A 16,687-nucleotide genomic window follows, 5' to 3' on the forward strand; every position below is an offset into this window, starting at 1 on the left:
TTTTAATGCACATTGTGTAAAAGAATACATCTCATTTAATTCCAGCTTTTAAGATACTTCATATGGAGTCACTTCATTTGATTTGTGGCAGAACAATAGCAGCACAAGTGAAAGGGGAGGTTTACAAGACAGTAGCGAGCACTGCTACGATGTATGGTTTATAGACGGTGGCACTGACACGAGAACAAGAACAAGGTGGAAGTGGCAGAGCTGGAGAAGTTAATGTCACAGTGACAGCTCAGTTTGAAGGCAAAGTTGGAGAAACAAGGCTGAGAGGGTTTGGATGTGTGCAAAGGGGGGGGGGAGATAGTGGACTTGGTGAACAAAGTATGGTTAATATGGAGCTGCCAAGCAGAGGAAAAGAGGCAGACCACAGATGTAGTGAAGGGGACTTGCATGGGGTTGATGTGACAAGACGGTGCTAGGAGTAGAGCAAAATGGCAGCAGATAATCCAATCTGATCCCTTAGAGGAACAGCCAAAAAACACTGAATACAATCATGGATATGTAGCCTGTTGCACATGGATAATTTTAGATACTAGTGAGAGATGGAAAAAGTTAATTTTACATGCATGTCTCTGGACTGTTGGAGGAAGTTGGTGTGTCCTAGAGAACTCACAGGCCTCTGCTAGAGCATAGATTTGATTTTTTGGATAGCCTCTGCACTCCATACAGTTTACTCAGCAAAACTTTTCAAAACAGACTTAAAAACTCAAGAACAGTCAAAAGAAACTGAGAATTACACATTAAAGGGGGGAATACAACATAGAGTCTCAGTCATACACGTTGTTCCCTGAATAATACAGGATAAAAAGAGAGAGAGAGAGCTTAGACTAGCTGAATCACTTTCACTGCCTTTTTATTAGGTTCATTTAAAGCATTTGCCCTCTGAACGGGCACGTCAGCTACTAAACTGTTGTGCGTTTAAAAATAAAATAAAAACACATTGGTCAAAGCAAGGCGAGCAGGTGGTCTGCAACAGCTCACCAAGTTACACATTATGAAGGCTCTCACAGAATGACTTTGCCCACCCACTATGGTCACTGCACATGTGGACTGGGCTTCCATGTAAACATTAACCGCTTCCCTCCCTCGGTTTAGCATTCCACAGGGTGTTCAGTGACGGCAGAGAAGTAGCACCTTCACTGTTAATCTGTCATGAGCATGCCAACCAGCAGCCCTGTTACTAATGCCACTCCAACAAATAGCCATCTCTTCAGAGACTCCCCAGAGCTCCTTGTAGACATCCCTTTCCCAAATATCTCTGTAAAGCGGTCCTGGAAAAAGAAGATTAGACAGTGTTTTAAATGACTTTCCCCCCCCTTTAAAAGCACAAAAGTTGCACACCTCATGTCAACTTCATCCCCTGCTGACTTACCCATCCTCCATTTCGTTGGATCCACAGACTAATGTGATCATCTAGATACGCAGTCATCCAGTCTGCAATGTCGGGTACCAGCTCACTCATATTGCTGTCAATACAGTCCAGACACATTGCAGAACCAAAGACAAACAGACCAATTATACGCCCCCAATTGATTCCATCCCTGAACAACTCCTCCATCACACTCTCGAAGCATCGCTGGGCTGTGTCTGGCGTGATGTTGAGGTGCGAAGCAACGTCCCTAAAAGACTGTGTGAACAGAAAACCAAACTGCTCCCCTGAGTCTAGAAGAGCTGATTTTAAAGCCTCTATGCCATTGTACGCAGGCAGGGATTTGGCCAGGTCTCTCTCAGTCCTTTGGCCCACATTGGTTGGCCTCAGAAGGGAAGTTAGGTGATTCTTCTGAGACAGTTTATAGCTTATAAAGAACTCCACCAGCTCTCGGTTCCTGCACTGCATCTCCACTCTGGACCTCCTCTGCAGGGCCAGGCTAATCAAATGCCACGATCTCTCCTGCCAGTCATACCAGTGTATCATCTGGCACATTAGGCTTCACTTGGAGTGGTCATCTGGAAGCACAGACGGATATTGCAGTTAGCTTCATTCTTTTAAAAATTTAGCAACTCGTGCAACTGTGTTTTAGCATCCATCTCTATTGATCATAGTCTTTACTCTTCACCAATTGTAAAAAAGGTAAACTTATGTATGAGGAAACAACTGCAACTGTGGCAGAAATTTGGAAAATAACGTTTTATGCGAGCTAACCGCAGCTAACTAGTAGTTTTTCAAGCTTAGCCCTGAACTGTTCACCAGCATCACTTCTATACCAGAGCCTCTGAATGCCAGCTAACCATCGCTGACAGCTCCAGCTAGGAAGTCGCACGCTTGGATTCTACCAGTTTTAGCTTCACGTGCTAACCAGCTGCCACACACTCCGCATGAAACGCAGCAAAATTAGAAAAAAACTAAATCAATAAACAACTAAAAATTCTATTTAAGCCGTGAACATGCGGCGCCTCCACTCACCATTATACCTAGAGCTGCTAAAACCTTGTTCTCCGTTTGAGAAAGCAGCTATGAAGTTTTAAAAACTACTGCTGCGAATACTCCAGATAAACGCACCTTTCTGAAGCGTCATACTTTGTGGCCTGGGTAGCGATGCACGCTGGCGGTTGGACAGTTGTACGGTAGCAGCAGCCAGAAGTCCCACCCACTCATACAAAGCGACCAATCAAATAAGGAGACATTCCGGAAATTAGGAAGTCGCTGAAATTTCATTTAAAAACATGCAGCTGCATCTGTTGTGACACTGACACTCAGTAAATTATACGGAGTGGCACTTTACCTGGCGAGTTAAATGTTCGTGTTTAATGAATAGGGGCCTCTTATTGTAAAGTCTTCTCATTTTGGAGCACTGGGCAACTTATAAACAAATGTGTCATGTTAGAAAAAAAACAGTATGCCCTAACGCTATCATGGAAGAGAAAGTGCGACTTCTGGTTGCCCAAAATGCCTTACATTTATATACATACCTGTGCTCTCACTCTTAGAAACTGTTATTAAGTTAAAAAAAAAAAAAAACATTTTCTGCAGAAATACCTTTAAGCAGCTAATTTCACCTGGTCCAAAAGCTTAATAGCACAGAAAGAGCACCAATAAACTTTCTTATTAATCAAACACCTTTATTAAAATGTGTCCATAAGGAATTAACATATCCTACATTTTCTAAATGTTAAATGACAGTATGGTGCAGTTCTTTGTCACAGTTGGGGGAAAATATGCAAATAGTTCAGTTTACATATTTCTTATATGGTGTGACAGCAAACCAGTGAGTGATACAGATGTGCATGAAGAAACTAACAAAGAGCAATGGCTAAAAATATATACACAACACTACCTACATAATGCTGTTTATTTCGTTTCAACACTGTTCAGAAAAAAAAAATCAGCTGCTGATTTAATGACCCACACATTCTGGTCTACTATTTGTAACTGTTTGTTGAGTCATCTTTGTTTTAATACACCCCTTTACTACTCAACCAAGGCACACTGCAAGGCTTGCATTCCCATCTTGCAAAGAAATCTCCGTCTCTCTAGAAGCATTATCTGCAGGTTTTGTTTCTTCAGTCATGTTTAATGGTTCCTTGGATTGGAAACTCTCGTGCGCATTTACATCGATATCTCCATTCTCAGTGGGTCTGTCATCTGTGTTTGTTTCACTGTCAGAGTCTATGGAAATAGTCTCTGTGCACGTACTAAGTTTTAAGGTACAATTTAGTGTCTCACTGTGTTTGTTTTGGTCCGTCTTTGGAGTACGACAACTGATGCCTACGGCCTTCTTAGCAGAGGTACCAACAATTTTGCTTTCCTCAAAATTCAAGTTATGCTTAACTTTCTTTAGAGCTTGCATGTCAAAGCCGAGCAGCACCGACACCTTCTTGGTCTTGCAGTTTCTCACACACGTGCTTTGCTTGGTTGCAAAGTGTGTAGCGATGTCGGATTTCCACAGCCACAGACTCGCCGACAGCTTGTCCTCTTCAGAAGAAGAAAGGTACGGTCGCCGGTTGAAGTAGGCAGTCAGGAAATTTTTCCTGGCCTCATAAGTCTTGTGTTCATAGCTTCTAGGATCCAGAGCAAGCCCATCAGATTCAGCCTTCTTTCCAAAGATGGTGGAAGTCGTCTTAGCATCCTTGGCCAGCTTTATCCTCTTGGAGTTAGACATAGCCTGTGTTGATGGCTGCCTCTTAAGATAGCCAGCCCCAGAGGAGTTAAGTGTCAAGCCAGGTTTAAAGTTTTGGGTTGCTTGGTTCCTACCAACAGCCCTGCACTGCACAAGATGCAACGTAATTGTGGAAGCCACCATGTTGCTGGTGTACACCCCTAAGCAATGAATGCACTTGTACGTCATCTTTTTCTCAACTGGATGTATTGTTTGAAGGACTTGATGCCGTTCTCTCAGATGCATGGCCAAAGCATCGGAGATAGGCCCTTTGAGAATGGTGAAACACAGCGGACACACAGTCTTCCCAATCTCACTTGTTTGCATTAGTGAAGGGATACTTCCTGCAAGATGTTCACTTTTCTTATCGGTCCCTCTAGGATCAGGTAGTTTGACAAGATGTGGAAGACTATTCTGAACAGGCGTCGACTGATCTTGACCATTGATGGGTTCCTTCATGTTAAAAGTAAGAACAGCAAGCTGTACATTACTGGACTTCTCTTGTTTAATGGTGAGGTCAAAGGTTAGAGGCGATGCACCAGGGGGTCCAATAAACTCCTCAGGGTGTGCCTGAGCTGTATGCTCCATAATTTTCTCAACATTGTGGAAAGCAGAGTGACACTGTGGACAGGTTAAGCCATGGATTAGCATGTGATTTAGCAGTGTATCACTGGGCAGGTAGCGGTTACAAAGCAAACATTTGCTGGTAAAGTTGTGGATTTTCATGATGTACTTGGCAAGCGCCCACACTTTTTTCGCCTTGTGTGCATTCTCAAAATGAGCACTGTATAAGTTTTCAGGAAAAAGCTCATTGCAAACTGTACATATCTTCCACTTCTGTGTTTGGGCTGTGTTTACACCAGTACCAGCATTTTCAACTGCTGTACTGTTCCTCTGTACTGGAACCGTGGCACGCACCTGACTGGCTATAATGGGAGACTGACTTTTAATAACCGGGCCTACTGGCTTTAAATAGCCAATTACTTGCTGTGCATTTGGTTCAGGTCTAAGTGTTTGAGGTCTACTGACAACTAGAGGAGGCTTCTGTGACATGACTGGTAAAGGCTGAGGCTTGGAGACGATAATGTTAGCATGTCCAATCATGGTTGTTACTTGGGCACCAATGCGCTCATGGTACTCAATAACATGCTGGACCAGAGCCTCATAGGTACGAGTGGTAAACTGGCATCTTTTACAGAGGATGTTGTTGCCAACAACAGAACTAGCACCATTTTTCACAGATGACTCAGAAACCATACCAAGATATGGTGAGACAATATGCTGAAAATGTTCCCTGTAGATGTGCCTTCTCACCACATTGTATAGCGTGTCCCGAAATGTGCATTTTTTGCAGAAATACATTGCTTTCTCCACACAGTTTCCCTGTTTGTATCTATCAAGATAAGCTTTCCCCAGCGCAGCTCCCTGTGAGCTTCCATAATTGTGCCGAGTTGAATTGGGTATGTGGAATATTTTAACATGCGTCTCCAAAGTTCTCTTGCTTGCAGTAAACGTGCAGTATGGACAGTTGAGCAGGATTTTACTGTCCAAGAGTTTCCTGTGCACATTACGGAAGTGATTCTTGTAGCCTGAGTAGAATTTGGAAGAAAATGGACACTCTGTGCAGCAAAATGGCTTTGATCTGTATTCCTAAAAAAAAAAAAAATGTAAAAAAAATGATCAAAAAAAACAACAACAAAAACTTTGCATTAAGAAAAATATGCACATTAGTGCATGATAATGTGAGCAAGTCTTTCAGACAGGATAAAATCTTACTTGTGTTTTAGAGTATGATGGATCCCAGGCGCAGATATCAAGGCAAAGCGTGCCCTTCACAAACTGCTCATTAGGGCAAAACTCTTTGAACTCCTGCAAAAAATTGAAAATATTAAAGACCAACTCCAATGGAAATAAGTTTTTAACATTGTTACCATGTCTGTATAGTATTTGTATATGCAAGTCTGTGTCGCACATCTTGGTTTTAAATTTGTATGTGTCCCCTCTAATCCCCCTTTTTTGTTTGGGTTTGACAAAGGGTAATATGTTTCTGATTTTTTCCCCCCTTTATTCTTATGGGGACTGGTACTGAATTTCCCTTTGTCAAGCCAGAGCACTAGTGAGTGTATTTGTGAAAGGCAAACACAAAGAGGTTAGGGATTAGACTGCAAATTCATTCTCTGCAAACTACACTAGGCAAAGCTGTGGAAATGTATCCACACCTTTGGAGTCTGTCATTTTAAAGCTTGATGAGGCTGTTTCTAAACACACACACACACACACACACACACATATGTATAGAGAGAGAGAGAACAAATTTGTTATTCTTATTACGTCCACCGATGATTAGGTGGCAATCAAAACTGCCTTAAAATTGTCACGTTGGTTTAAAACAAACACACTTACACCTTACTGAAAACCATCTTTGGACAAGTGAGTGGTTTTTGGTCCATCAATGCTACCTTTATGTTATTCAAAGTTCTTATCCATCACATGCAGCTCAAAACACACTTGCTCACCTCTGCTGCTTCCTTGCAGAACTCAAGTCCAATGTCACCGAGTGCTTTTTTCACTTGTTTCCTGGCTCTCCTGATTCTTGTAAGATTGTTCACCGGGAGCTGATACATTATCTCCTGGCAGACAGATATGAATTCTTCATTATAACCTCAGGTACATTTATAACCTGTATCACATTATCCGGACTCACTAAGAGACAACACGCCCTTTCAGCACGTGTCTCCCTCTAGTACAGCGTGTTTATTATGATGGCATTGTGCGTTTCAGAGCTTCAAGGGTCCGGCACTGTTTCTATGGTGACGCTTCACTACAACCTTGTTTCTGATTGAGTGGTGGGTTTGATCAGAAAGCCTAACAACAGAACAGGTCCACGGCTTCTATTGTTCACTATGCACAGAGCTTTCGGGAATTACAGTTTTACAATACGTGTTAGCTTTGTGGGCTAGCGTTACAGTGTTAGCCAGATTTAGCAATACCTACTGAGCACAAACACTAGCGTTGCATAGCTGCTTTCTTTCCACTTTCATTGACGATATTTAAAGTTTTACTCACCTTGCAATAAGCCAGAAGAGTAACTTTACAGGGGTTATCTCACGACATTAATGGCTAAAATAAAAAACAGAGGGGCTGGCGGGACATGCAGATTGGCGGTGATGCTCCCCTCAACGCCGGTGCTCAGCAGCTCCACAGTTAGCTAGCCAAGCTATCTAGTTAGCTCGTTCATCTGCACCGCAGAGCTGCTAGCTGGGGGACGAGTGACAAAACACAGCGGTAGAATTGTGCACAGCTCATGAAAATAGTACACGTCGAAAATGGGAACCTCCAGGGCCACCTATACTCCTCCAGTTCTCTGATTTTCTTGCACCGGAGGTCAGGCCAGCTTGCTGGCTAACGCGTTGATCAACTCTCAAACCAAAATGGCGACTACAAAAAGACGGAAGTCGCTGGGCTGGATTGACTGACCTGATTGTGCCGATTTCCCCCCTCAAATTCATGAAAAAAATCTAGGCAGTTTAGAACACTTTCCATGATGCAAGTCAGATAAACAGTTTAACAAGTGCATTTTTTTAAGTTCCCCCCAAAATGAGCACATATCAAACGTAATTGCTGATTTTTTTTATTATTATTATTTTATATTTTTTTGCAGATGCAGTATTTCTACTCAAAGAGAGAGCCAGACTTTGATAATATAGCTACTGTCATTCCAGTGGTTCCATAACTTCCAGTACAACAGTGCGAGGTCCTGTCATCACCAGTCTGGTTACTGTCCTGTAGTCCAGGTAAAGAACACACTGTCCATTTACCTGGCACACAAACTGCCGCACCTAAAAAGAAAGAAAGAAATACATAAAATATATATATATTTTTAAAGGTTATGGATTATATCTGTATCTTGGAGATCAGTTTATAAAATCCAAGATAAGTATCTTTTTCAGTTTGTTTCAGCTATTTAACCTTAACTCCAGCAGCTGCTGCAGGGCTTCCAGGGTCAACAGCCTGCATATAACAAGGAGCCATGCCTCTGACAACAAAGCCCCAGCCCAGGGCGTCTCCTATCACCTGCAATCTCAATCAGATAAAATACACCTTAGACTTTAATCTAAGAAGAAGAAGAAAAAACACAACTTTATTAATGTGTTAAGCTTGTTTTGACTTTTTGACTTTTAGCCTTTAGGGGACTGTTGCTCAGGTATGCTAAATTGGTGCTAATAAATCCAATCAGAAATCTAAGTAATAATTTATACGTATAATTTTCATAACTCACCGTCAACACTTTCTTGATAAAGGGTGCACCAGGTTCCAATAATTCTTCACAAGTAACTTTTCTTTTAAGGACTGTGAAACCAATTAAAAGATTATGTCTACGTGCTTTCACAAACAAGCCTCATTACAGTAATATTTAAACTTTGATGATACTATGAAACATTTAACAGTTGAATATAAATAACAAAACACTCGCCTGATTTAGGATTGCATCGTACTGCTGAGTGTGACAACAGCTGAAGAGGTGGAAATCCAGCAGAGTGAAACTGAAGGGAACTCAAGCTACTTCGACGACCACCGGTAATCTGTTTGGAGTCTTTGTTTGAGCTCACTATTAGATATTAGTGGCGACGTCAGAATTCATTAAAAAAAAAAAACAAGGTGCATGTTGTGAAAATTGCAAGAGTTTCCTTTTATTTCATGTTTACTCAGTAATTAATTAATTAATTACCACTGAATGCACGGTTGCATTCCTTGGATGAGTTTCTGTGTAGAAGAAAGGGACTCTCAGAATTGTTGTCCTCTTGTGTTGATGCCATCACAGCCTCATCATTAACCTGCTCATTTTCAGTTAACAGCTCAGACAGGCGCCGACGCCGGCGGAAATTGATGCAGAACTGGTAGAGTAGCCCACTGTCAAAGAAATCATGCTTTTTTCCCACTGCGGGAGTTGGGGAGAGAGCAAAAAGCAGCAGTCTTAGTATAAATGGTATCTATGCAGTGTGTATTTTTACTTTTGATTGCAAGAGTCCCAGATGGCAAGCCCACCGCTGACAGCTGTACATCAAAGGGCAAATGAAAACTCCCCTCACCGTGCTGAATGATGCCATGCTCCTGCAATGCACGGCACAACTCCAGTCCCTGTCGCCGGCTATCTGCCTCTCCATTCTGAATGAGATAGTCAATCAACTGGCAGCCAGGAAAGGAGCGCTTATAAGTAACACTATGCTCCTCTCTCAGCTGCAGAATGGAGTTCTTGTCTGCTACAAGTCTATAAGAGAAAACAGAATCAGATTTAAAATAGCATGCAGTGGAGGAAAAACCTGGATGAGATACACCTTTATTGAGGTCTTTCAATTCTAAGATTAAGCTGATCTGTCTCAGACCAGAAAACTTGAAGCACAAACAGACCAGCTCTTACTGCTCATATAGTTGTTGTCCTCGCATGAAGATTTTCACCTCTGTGTTAAAGGGAAATGTGCCATCATCCTTGCGGAAACGGTACAGCAGTTTGGCATCCTTGAATTCTGCCCTCTTGTCACAGACTGAGAGAAAGGCAGTTTTAAATATAAGTCGTGAAAGCAACATGAGGACTTAGCTTCAGGTAAAGAAGAGGAATTAATTTCAGCTAAAGAAGGGAGAGCTTCTTTAGTTGAAGCTCTTGCTGGTGCTTCCTTCTTACCGTGGTGTAAAATGTCATGGTCCATGAGGTGCTGCATGAGGCTGGCAGCTGTTGCTCGATCTGCAGCTTCCTTGTGGCTCACAAGCCAGTCTATAAGCTCGTGTGCCACAAAGCAGTTAGGGTAGGTGCGAAAGTGGTAGCGTCGATCCTTAATCAGTTTTCCATCATGAAGTCTGAGCCTTAAAGTGGCGTTTAAATCAGCCGTGAGCCTTAAAACTGACATCAGTCATCTACCTGACCTGCAGAGTAGAATTTGCCGACATCGTCAGCGAATCTGTTTCGTCTTACCTGAGCTGTTCTCCTGCGATCATGACTTCAGCCTTGTGTTGCCTGGCCATGGCCTTTAACCTAATGCTGCTCGTTCGCTCCATGCTTCTTATAACTGGACACAAGAATGAGTGAATCTGACTTTTAGAAATGGCCGTCATGTTTACCGAAACACACAGAACCCCATTGTCATGTGGGAGCAATGTTGTGTATACAGAAATGACAAAGACGTTTTTTTTTTTCTGTTTTGTTTCATTCAGTGCTACAGATATTAGTTTTTCATTTGGGTGTTTAGGTAAAACATCCTGCTCCAATTCTAAAGTACTTGAATTTAAATTATTTTCAGAGAAACACGGGGCTGTTTGCTTGAGTGATGCTTGATGTGTCCACCTAGGTTGTGTTTTCTATAACTGAAATCAAATTGTGTTGTTGTTTTTGTTTTAGTGTGTCATTCCTGAAATACTGGTAACATAAAACTGAAAAATACATATATAAGTTACAGTTTCTTGGGCAACATCGTTCTTTTAGAGGTCACCTTACAGTTATCTCACAAAACAGGAAACTAGAAAAACACGCTTCGTATGTTGGTATATAGCCTAGCCTTCATCTCAAATAAAACAGCTGTTTTTGAAGATTCAGGTCAATATCAATGTATGCATCAAAATATGTGTTCTCAGATACAGATAAAGTGGAGTTTCTAGGGCTATGATATTGTGTTGAAGTGTAAACTTGATGTTGCAGTGCCTAGAAATTCTGCTTTTTCTTTGACTTGACTGTTTTGATACATGCTTGTTATGGCAAAAGAACCGTAGTGCCAGCTTGTGACGTGCACTTAGGCTGTGAGCATCCTATCATTAGCACAAGCTATACCACAAAGCATCACCCCGGTCTTCTGGTGTGAATCCTGTTATGTGTCCCTGAGAAATTTTTGCTCAGTCACACTGTCTCCTCTCTTCCTCTCTTCCCAGCAAGTCGAACTCGCTGAAACAATGCCTGGCCGTTCTCAGGCAGCAATTTCTATTGGTTTTGGCTTGAGTCTTTTTTTTCTTGTCAGTAAAGCATTCACTATCATTGGAGTAAGCGCTGCCTGAGAGGGTCAGCTCAGGGCAGGAACATTACTTAACCCTTCGATATCCTGTGCGTTTGTGCTTTAACTCTGGTTAGCCTGGTATCTGTTATGTCAGAGCTGCTGCTGAGCTGCTGGCTTCTGGTGGGATCCCTCAGGAACTTCTTTGTGATGAGGCTTTGCGTCTGTAATACAGTCATATTCCCTAAAGATGTAGTTTGGTTAATTAAAATGGAAAATATATATGTATATATTTTAAAGTAGCAGTACCATTGTTTTATGCATCTAAAATGTATTTGGCCTTAAGAAATAAGCGGTGAAGACTGAACAAATATATATTTGTACATTAAAATGTGAGCTTCACAATTTAAATCTAATAACAGGAAAAGCAACAAAGCAGTGAATATACCATATCCCTATGAAAGCCACTGCAGTGTAGGCCATTGGCCACAAGATATCAGTATTCACCTGGGTACCAACCAAGGAGCACAGCAATCACAGTAGGGTCAAATGAATTTTCTAACAGCATCCTGTAGTTGTTGTTTTCTTAATGAATAATGACATATAAATAACCATAAATTCCTAAATTACCACAAACCAATTTGCAGCAAATTGTGACTGATGGAAAATAAATGTATGGTTCTATTATAGTTCACAACCAATATTAGTTTTTAATAGACAAATTCATTGCCATATATTTATTCAAAATCCTTGAAATCATATCCTTATCGTTCAGACGATTATGTTTTGTTTTTATGGGTTTTTGTTTTTTTGTTCTCATGGCTCTAATTCACTTTGGTGCATAATTTTTCCTGTGGGGTGAATTGGCAATATGCGAAATAGAGGGCGGATAAAACAATAAAAATAAAGAAATTAAACACAAAAGACACTACAGAATGGAGTTTGCGCCTCTGAGCAGACCTTTATGGGCTTTGGTCAAGTGACAATCACGAACAGATCGTGTGGACTCGCTCGTAGAAGCTTTTATGCAAATCTTCCCTTTTTCATTGGAGAGCAGGGTGGAGGTGTAGTCTGAAAGCCGTGACATCACACAATGCAGCTTTATGAAGAAAGTGCGCTTCTCCTGAAAAGGCAGAGTTGCGTCCAGTCTGTTGGCATCACCGGACTTTTAAGTTCCTAAAGCCAAACAAGCTGCGCGGTGCGACGTCGCAATTCAGCGTAAAGTTTAAAAAGGCGCTCTCCTGTTTTTTGCTGTGATTTTTTTTTTTTCACGAGTGGTGTTTTCCCCCTTTGTGATCGAAAGTTTGGAAATACTTCATTTTTAATTTTTTTTTTTATTATTCGGGTTTTGTTTTTTTGGGCTGTTTTGGTTTTTTTTTTTTTTTGGTTTTTTTACAAGTGACTGTGATTTCACTGGCTGCATGAAATATCAGTGGACATTTGGAGCTCTTTAAAGAGACCGGCTTTCCATTTACCATGACGACTGAGGCGCATTCACACTTGGGACTGCAGAAACCACCCATGGATTTCGTCAGCGACTATGACTTGATGAAGTTCGGCGTGAAGAAGGAGACGATGCAGGGGCTGGATCGCTCTTTCCATAGACCAGACTCCGTCTCCTCCACTCCTGGCAGCACACCTTGCAACTCTGTGCCTTCATCGCCAAATCTCAATCCTAACGACCACAGAAACAACGTCGAAAACAGCCAGTTCTGGATACCCAACAACGGGGGTTATCCTCAGCAAATGTACCCTCAGGCTTTTGGCCTGACACCCGAAGACGCGATGGAGGCCCTCATCGGAGCCACAGCGCAGCAGGGACACCCATCTGCGCCCCACGGCCACAATCCGCCACCTTTCCCGGCTGATTACGATGGCTACGGCCACCTAAACGAGCCTGTCCAGCACTACCCGGGTCTTCCGGGTCACTCGGACATGCAAGGTATGCCCAACAGCCACTGCCAAGACCCATATCTCAAAGATGACATGGGGTGCGCATCCCCTGAGTCGCCGGAGGCCCAGCAGGTCCTCGGTGCGCACCACCATCTCCAGCAGCAACACAACCGCCACGACAGGCGATCCAACGCCGAGATGCACTTCTCAGACGATCAGCTGGTGTCCATGTCAGTCAGAGAGCTCAATCGGCTTCTCAGAGGCCTAAGCAAGGACGAGGTGATGCGTCTGAAGCAGAAACGCCGGACCCTGAAAAACAGGGGTTACGCGCAGTCCTGCCGCTACAAGCGCGTGCAACAGAAACACATTCTGGAGCACGAGAAGACGAACCTGCTGTCGCAGGTCGAGCAGCTGAAACATGAACTCAACAGGCTGATCCGCGAGAGGGACGCATATAAACTTAAATGTGAAAAACTGTCCGGTGCAAACTGTTACCACGAAACAGGGTCTACCAGCGACAACCCATCCTCACCAGAGTATTTAATGTGAGTTTGTAGATTTTCTGCAGAACTGAATCTTTTCCATGTATGAGGGGTGGCATGTTGGCCACCTGGTCGCCTTGCTCCTTACCAAATAACTCCACGGATTTATCAAGTTTAAAAAAAATCTCGGGCATAAAGGACACGACTCAACTTATTGTAATAGATGCAACTAGGCAACAAGTAATGAATGGAAATTTGCGAATAAGCATGCATGCAGGACATGTATGAGATGTCTTTATTTTATACAGGCATATCTGTATTTTGTCTCAGAGGAAGTACTTGAAATCAGAGGATATTTGCTTTGAATAATTATGCAACCATATTGTTTTGCTTCACTTATTGTTTGATCCTCATTTTGGTGATTTTGCTTTGCTTTGCTTTTTGTAGCCAGGATTATATTTCGTGTTCATCCTTTCTTTAAATAGAAAGCATCTAATGTTAGAAATCACACGTCTATTGTTTTTATGAAGCTGATTCTGCTGGACAGATGTGTTCCTTATTTGCTTTTCTTTTCAATGTAATACACAGTTATGCAAATAATTATGCAGATTTTCATTTTTTTTTCATCTACAATGTTTGTTTGTTGGGTTTTTTTTTAAAATTCATCTACTATGGATCAATAAACCTATTGTGACATTTTAAAATCGTGTCTCATCTTCTCACGAGTAAATGTTTTACCCGCGTGAAACATTTACTTCCACTTGCACATTTGTCATCGTGGCTTGCTGTAGCTTTTGGAGACATCCAAACACATTAATAATCATATACACAACATAAAAGCAAAAAAGAAAAAAAAAAAGAAGATAAATACTAGAAAAAAAAACCAAAGTCTACTATTTGTACATGCTACATAAAATAAGGGTATCACAGTATTTCAGCTAGTGCATAGTGTGTATAAATATGAAAGTAATTTGGTTCATTTGCAACTGAAAGACTATAAGCACATAAACAAAAATCTAAATTAGAGCAAAGTTCACTTTCCTCATCATAATATTCCTATTTTCTTATTCTTCCAAAAAACAAATAAGAACAAAAGTGTATTAGTTAGTTTCGGCGGATGAAATGAGGAGTGGCTTTCTCTCGTTCCCTGACCTTTGCCCATCATGGAGTACTGCTTCCTGTGGGACCCCAGCATGTGAAAGCGCAGGGAGCTAACTAGCCGGGGCTGTGGGGCACAGATAAAATGGAGTGGAAATCAGGCTTCCCTTCTCCTCTCTTCCTCGGACAAACACCTCTGCATTCATTAACAGAGGAAAAGAGAAACAACAACCACGGCACACTGCTCCGCGCTCTCTTGGCCAGCTTCAACAACTTGGTGTTTTGTTTTGTTTTAAATTTAAATCATTAGGAGAATTTCCTAATGAGGAATTTCCTAATCTTAAACTGATCATTCTCAGTTTAAGATTACAACAATATTTGAATGAGCGTGTAGTTCCAAGGCCAGGGTAATAATCTGTGATAAGTGGTTACATTGTAAATTGAGTTTATAACCTCTGTGATTGCCTCTGCACAGAATATCTTGGAGAGTGTTTCACTGTCAGACGAGACTTTGTTACCGTCCTCCCTTTCAGTGAGAGTTTGGACTGGCAGGTGGCTCACTTTAGTCTGGAAACCAGATTGTCTTTTCATGTGTGACCCCCACCAACAGTTTTGACCTCACCCCTCTGTTAAAGCAAAGCAGGCCTGAAGTCACAGCACAGGTGCAAAAGCACTTTCTATCTGAAAACAGGCCTAATCACAAGAGCTCAGGATATCTAGATGGCTGCGGTGTTGAATCCTAATAAAAAGGGTTAATCTGTGGCTGTCATTTGTAAAAAATGAGCCTATATTTGTGAACAATAAACAAACATGTATGCATGAACACTTCACCTATTCAGATAGCTGCTCTCGAAAAACAGAGAAAATAAAATAATTGAATGAGTTGATTTGTTTCAAATCACTGATCAAGTGAGTGATTAAAATCACATAAAAATTATTTAAAAAATTATATAAAATTTAGATTTTTCAGTGTGTAACTGCATAGTTGCGGTAGTGGAGATTTTTTTTTTTTTGGTGCAATGCTCTTGTGATAATGTACACTTGCATGTTCTTCACACTGCGCACACTTATGCCTCTCACAAAAATGTGGTTTTTAGAGGAGAGTGCTTTGTTATCGGTTGTGTGTTTGCGCACTTGCGTACATCACACGTGGATTTCCAAGCAACAGTGGAATAATACAGTAGAAGTGTTGGTGAGGAAAGCGGTTTGTGGTACTGTGTGACAGTGCGCAGGGTGCCATTGTAGAAACGATTAGCCAGCTCTTTTCCCTCGCATGTGATAGGCTGTTGGGGCCTGATGTGGGAGCCTCGCGCTCCACCACCACCACCGCCGCCGCCACCCCCTCCTCTCCCCTCCACTCACCCCTCCCTGCCACCAACACCCTGAGCCCACAGCGCCTGAGGCTGGCTACTGAGTCAGCAGGAGGGAAAGGTGTCTGCACGGCTGTGGCATCAGAACAAGAGAGAAAGCAAATAGCAAGAGAATGATGAAGAGCAGTGAAAACGGCTTAGAACAGACATGCTTGCATTTTTTAAAAACAGCGAGAAGGAATGGCTGCAAGATGAATGATAAAGCATGCTAAAGAGGAAGCATAATCATGCCTATAATTTAAAAAAAAATCTCTACTGCAGAGGGCTTATTTTTTACACACACACGTTATTTCATAGAGTTTAATGAGACGCTCTGTCTTAATTTAACCAGAACACACTTTTACACACACACAGAGAACCTGAAGGAATGGTGTGCAGTGGAAACACTCGGACGGATTCATCATAAGCAGTTGAATGTGGTGCCAACCTCTTGCCTGAGTGCTAGGGTTTGCCAAGACTTGGCTGTGTCTCAGACAGCGGACACAGACAGTGGAATGCTGCAGCTACTCACCATTGTGTGCATGGGAGAGGCACAGGAATGCAGGCTGCCAGGCTTCATACACTAACACAGCCAGAGGCCTCGAGCCATGAGGGAAGACCCGGCCAAAAAGACCCCACAGTTGAACATCACTTATCACTTCCATCTGTGATATTATACCCATTCTCCTCTTGACAGTGTTACTTTGATCCAGCTCAACTGATTCTGGTGCAGCGTGACTCTTTCAACACTCAGTATCTTGTCGGGGTGGCTTCTGACTTAATGCAAC

The 16,687-nt window shown here is 42.1% G+C and overlaps 4 protein-coding genes and 1 long non-coding RNA gene across 6 annotated transcripts; 2 read left to right on the forward strand and 3 right to left on the reverse strand.

Moving 5' to 3' along the window:
* Positions 1-2,626, reverse strand: LOC120715975 (bcl-2-like protein 1). Of its 2 annotated transcripts, none has more exons than XM_040003297.1 (3): positions 2,507-2,626; positions 1,379-1,953; positions 1-1,277 (listed from the first exon to the last, which is right to left on the reverse strand). In XM_040003297.1, exons 2-3 carry the CDS (start codon positions 1,928-1,930, stop codon positions 1,149-1,151), a joined length of 681 nt encoding a protein of 226 aa, XP_039859231.1. In that variant the 5' UTR covers positions 1,931-1,953; positions 2,507-2,626; the 3' UTR covers positions 1-1,148. The 2 variants fall into 2 exon arrangements, with proteins under 2 accessions (XP_039859231.1, XP_039859230.1); XM_040003296.1 differs by having other exon boundaries at positions 2,411-2,548.
* A 575-nt stretch (positions 2,627-3,201) lies between these two features.
* Positions 3,202-7,524, reverse strand: adnpa (activity-dependent neuroprotector homeobox a). The gene is made up of 4 exons (XM_040003290.1): positions 7,170-7,524; positions 6,620-6,733; positions 5,880-5,972; positions 3,202-5,753 (listed from the first exon to the last, which is right to left on the reverse strand). Exons 2-4 carry the CDS (start codon positions 6,725-6,727, stop codon positions 3,420-3,422), a joined length of 2,535 nt encoding a protein of 844 aa, XP_039859224.1. The 5' UTR covers positions 6,728-6,733; positions 7,170-7,524; the 3' UTR covers positions 3,202-3,419.
* Positions 6,828-8,683, forward strand: LOC120715977. Its single transcript, XR_005691783.1, has 3 exons — positions 6,828-6,949; positions 7,765-7,897; positions 8,587-8,683. It is a non-coding gene; the product is annotated as an uncharacterized LOC120715977 (long non-coding RNA).
* Positions 7,797-10,262, reverse strand: si:dkeyp-97e7.9 (DEP domain-containing mTOR-interacting protein). The gene is made up of 9 exons (XM_040003292.1): positions 10,072-10,262; positions 9,784-9,962; positions 9,523-9,646; positions 9,194-9,372; positions 8,833-9,042; positions 8,578-8,712; positions 8,383-8,453; positions 8,073-8,177; positions 7,797-7,942 (listed from the first exon to the last, which is right to left on the reverse strand). The coding sequence occupies exons 1-9, from the start codon at positions 10,209-10,211 to the stop codon at positions 7,817-7,819; spliced, it is 1,269 nt and encodes a 422-aa protein (XP_039859226.1). The 5' UTR covers positions 10,212-10,262; the 3' UTR covers positions 7,797-7,816.
* A 1,952-nt stretch (positions 10,263-12,214) lies between these two features.
* On the forward strand, positions 12,215-14,756 carry mafbb (v-maf avian musculoaponeurotic fibrosarcoma oncogene homolog Bb). The gene has a single exon (XM_040003295.1). It carries the CDS (start codon positions 12,554-12,556, stop codon positions 13,517-13,519), a length of 966 nt encoding a protein of 321 aa, XP_039859229.1. The 5' UTR covers positions 12,215-12,553; the 3' UTR covers positions 13,520-14,756.
* Positions 14,757-16,687: the final 1,931 nt, after the last annotated feature.

The sequence above is a fragment of the Simochromis diagramma genome, unplaced genomic scaffold, assembly GCF_900408965.1.
Source record: "Simochromis diagramma unplaced genomic scaffold, fSimDia1.1 OVJJ01000646.1, whole genome shotgun sequence".
Lineage (NCBI taxonomy): Eukaryota > Metazoa > Chordata > Actinopteri > Cichliformes > Cichlidae > Simochromis > Simochromis diagramma.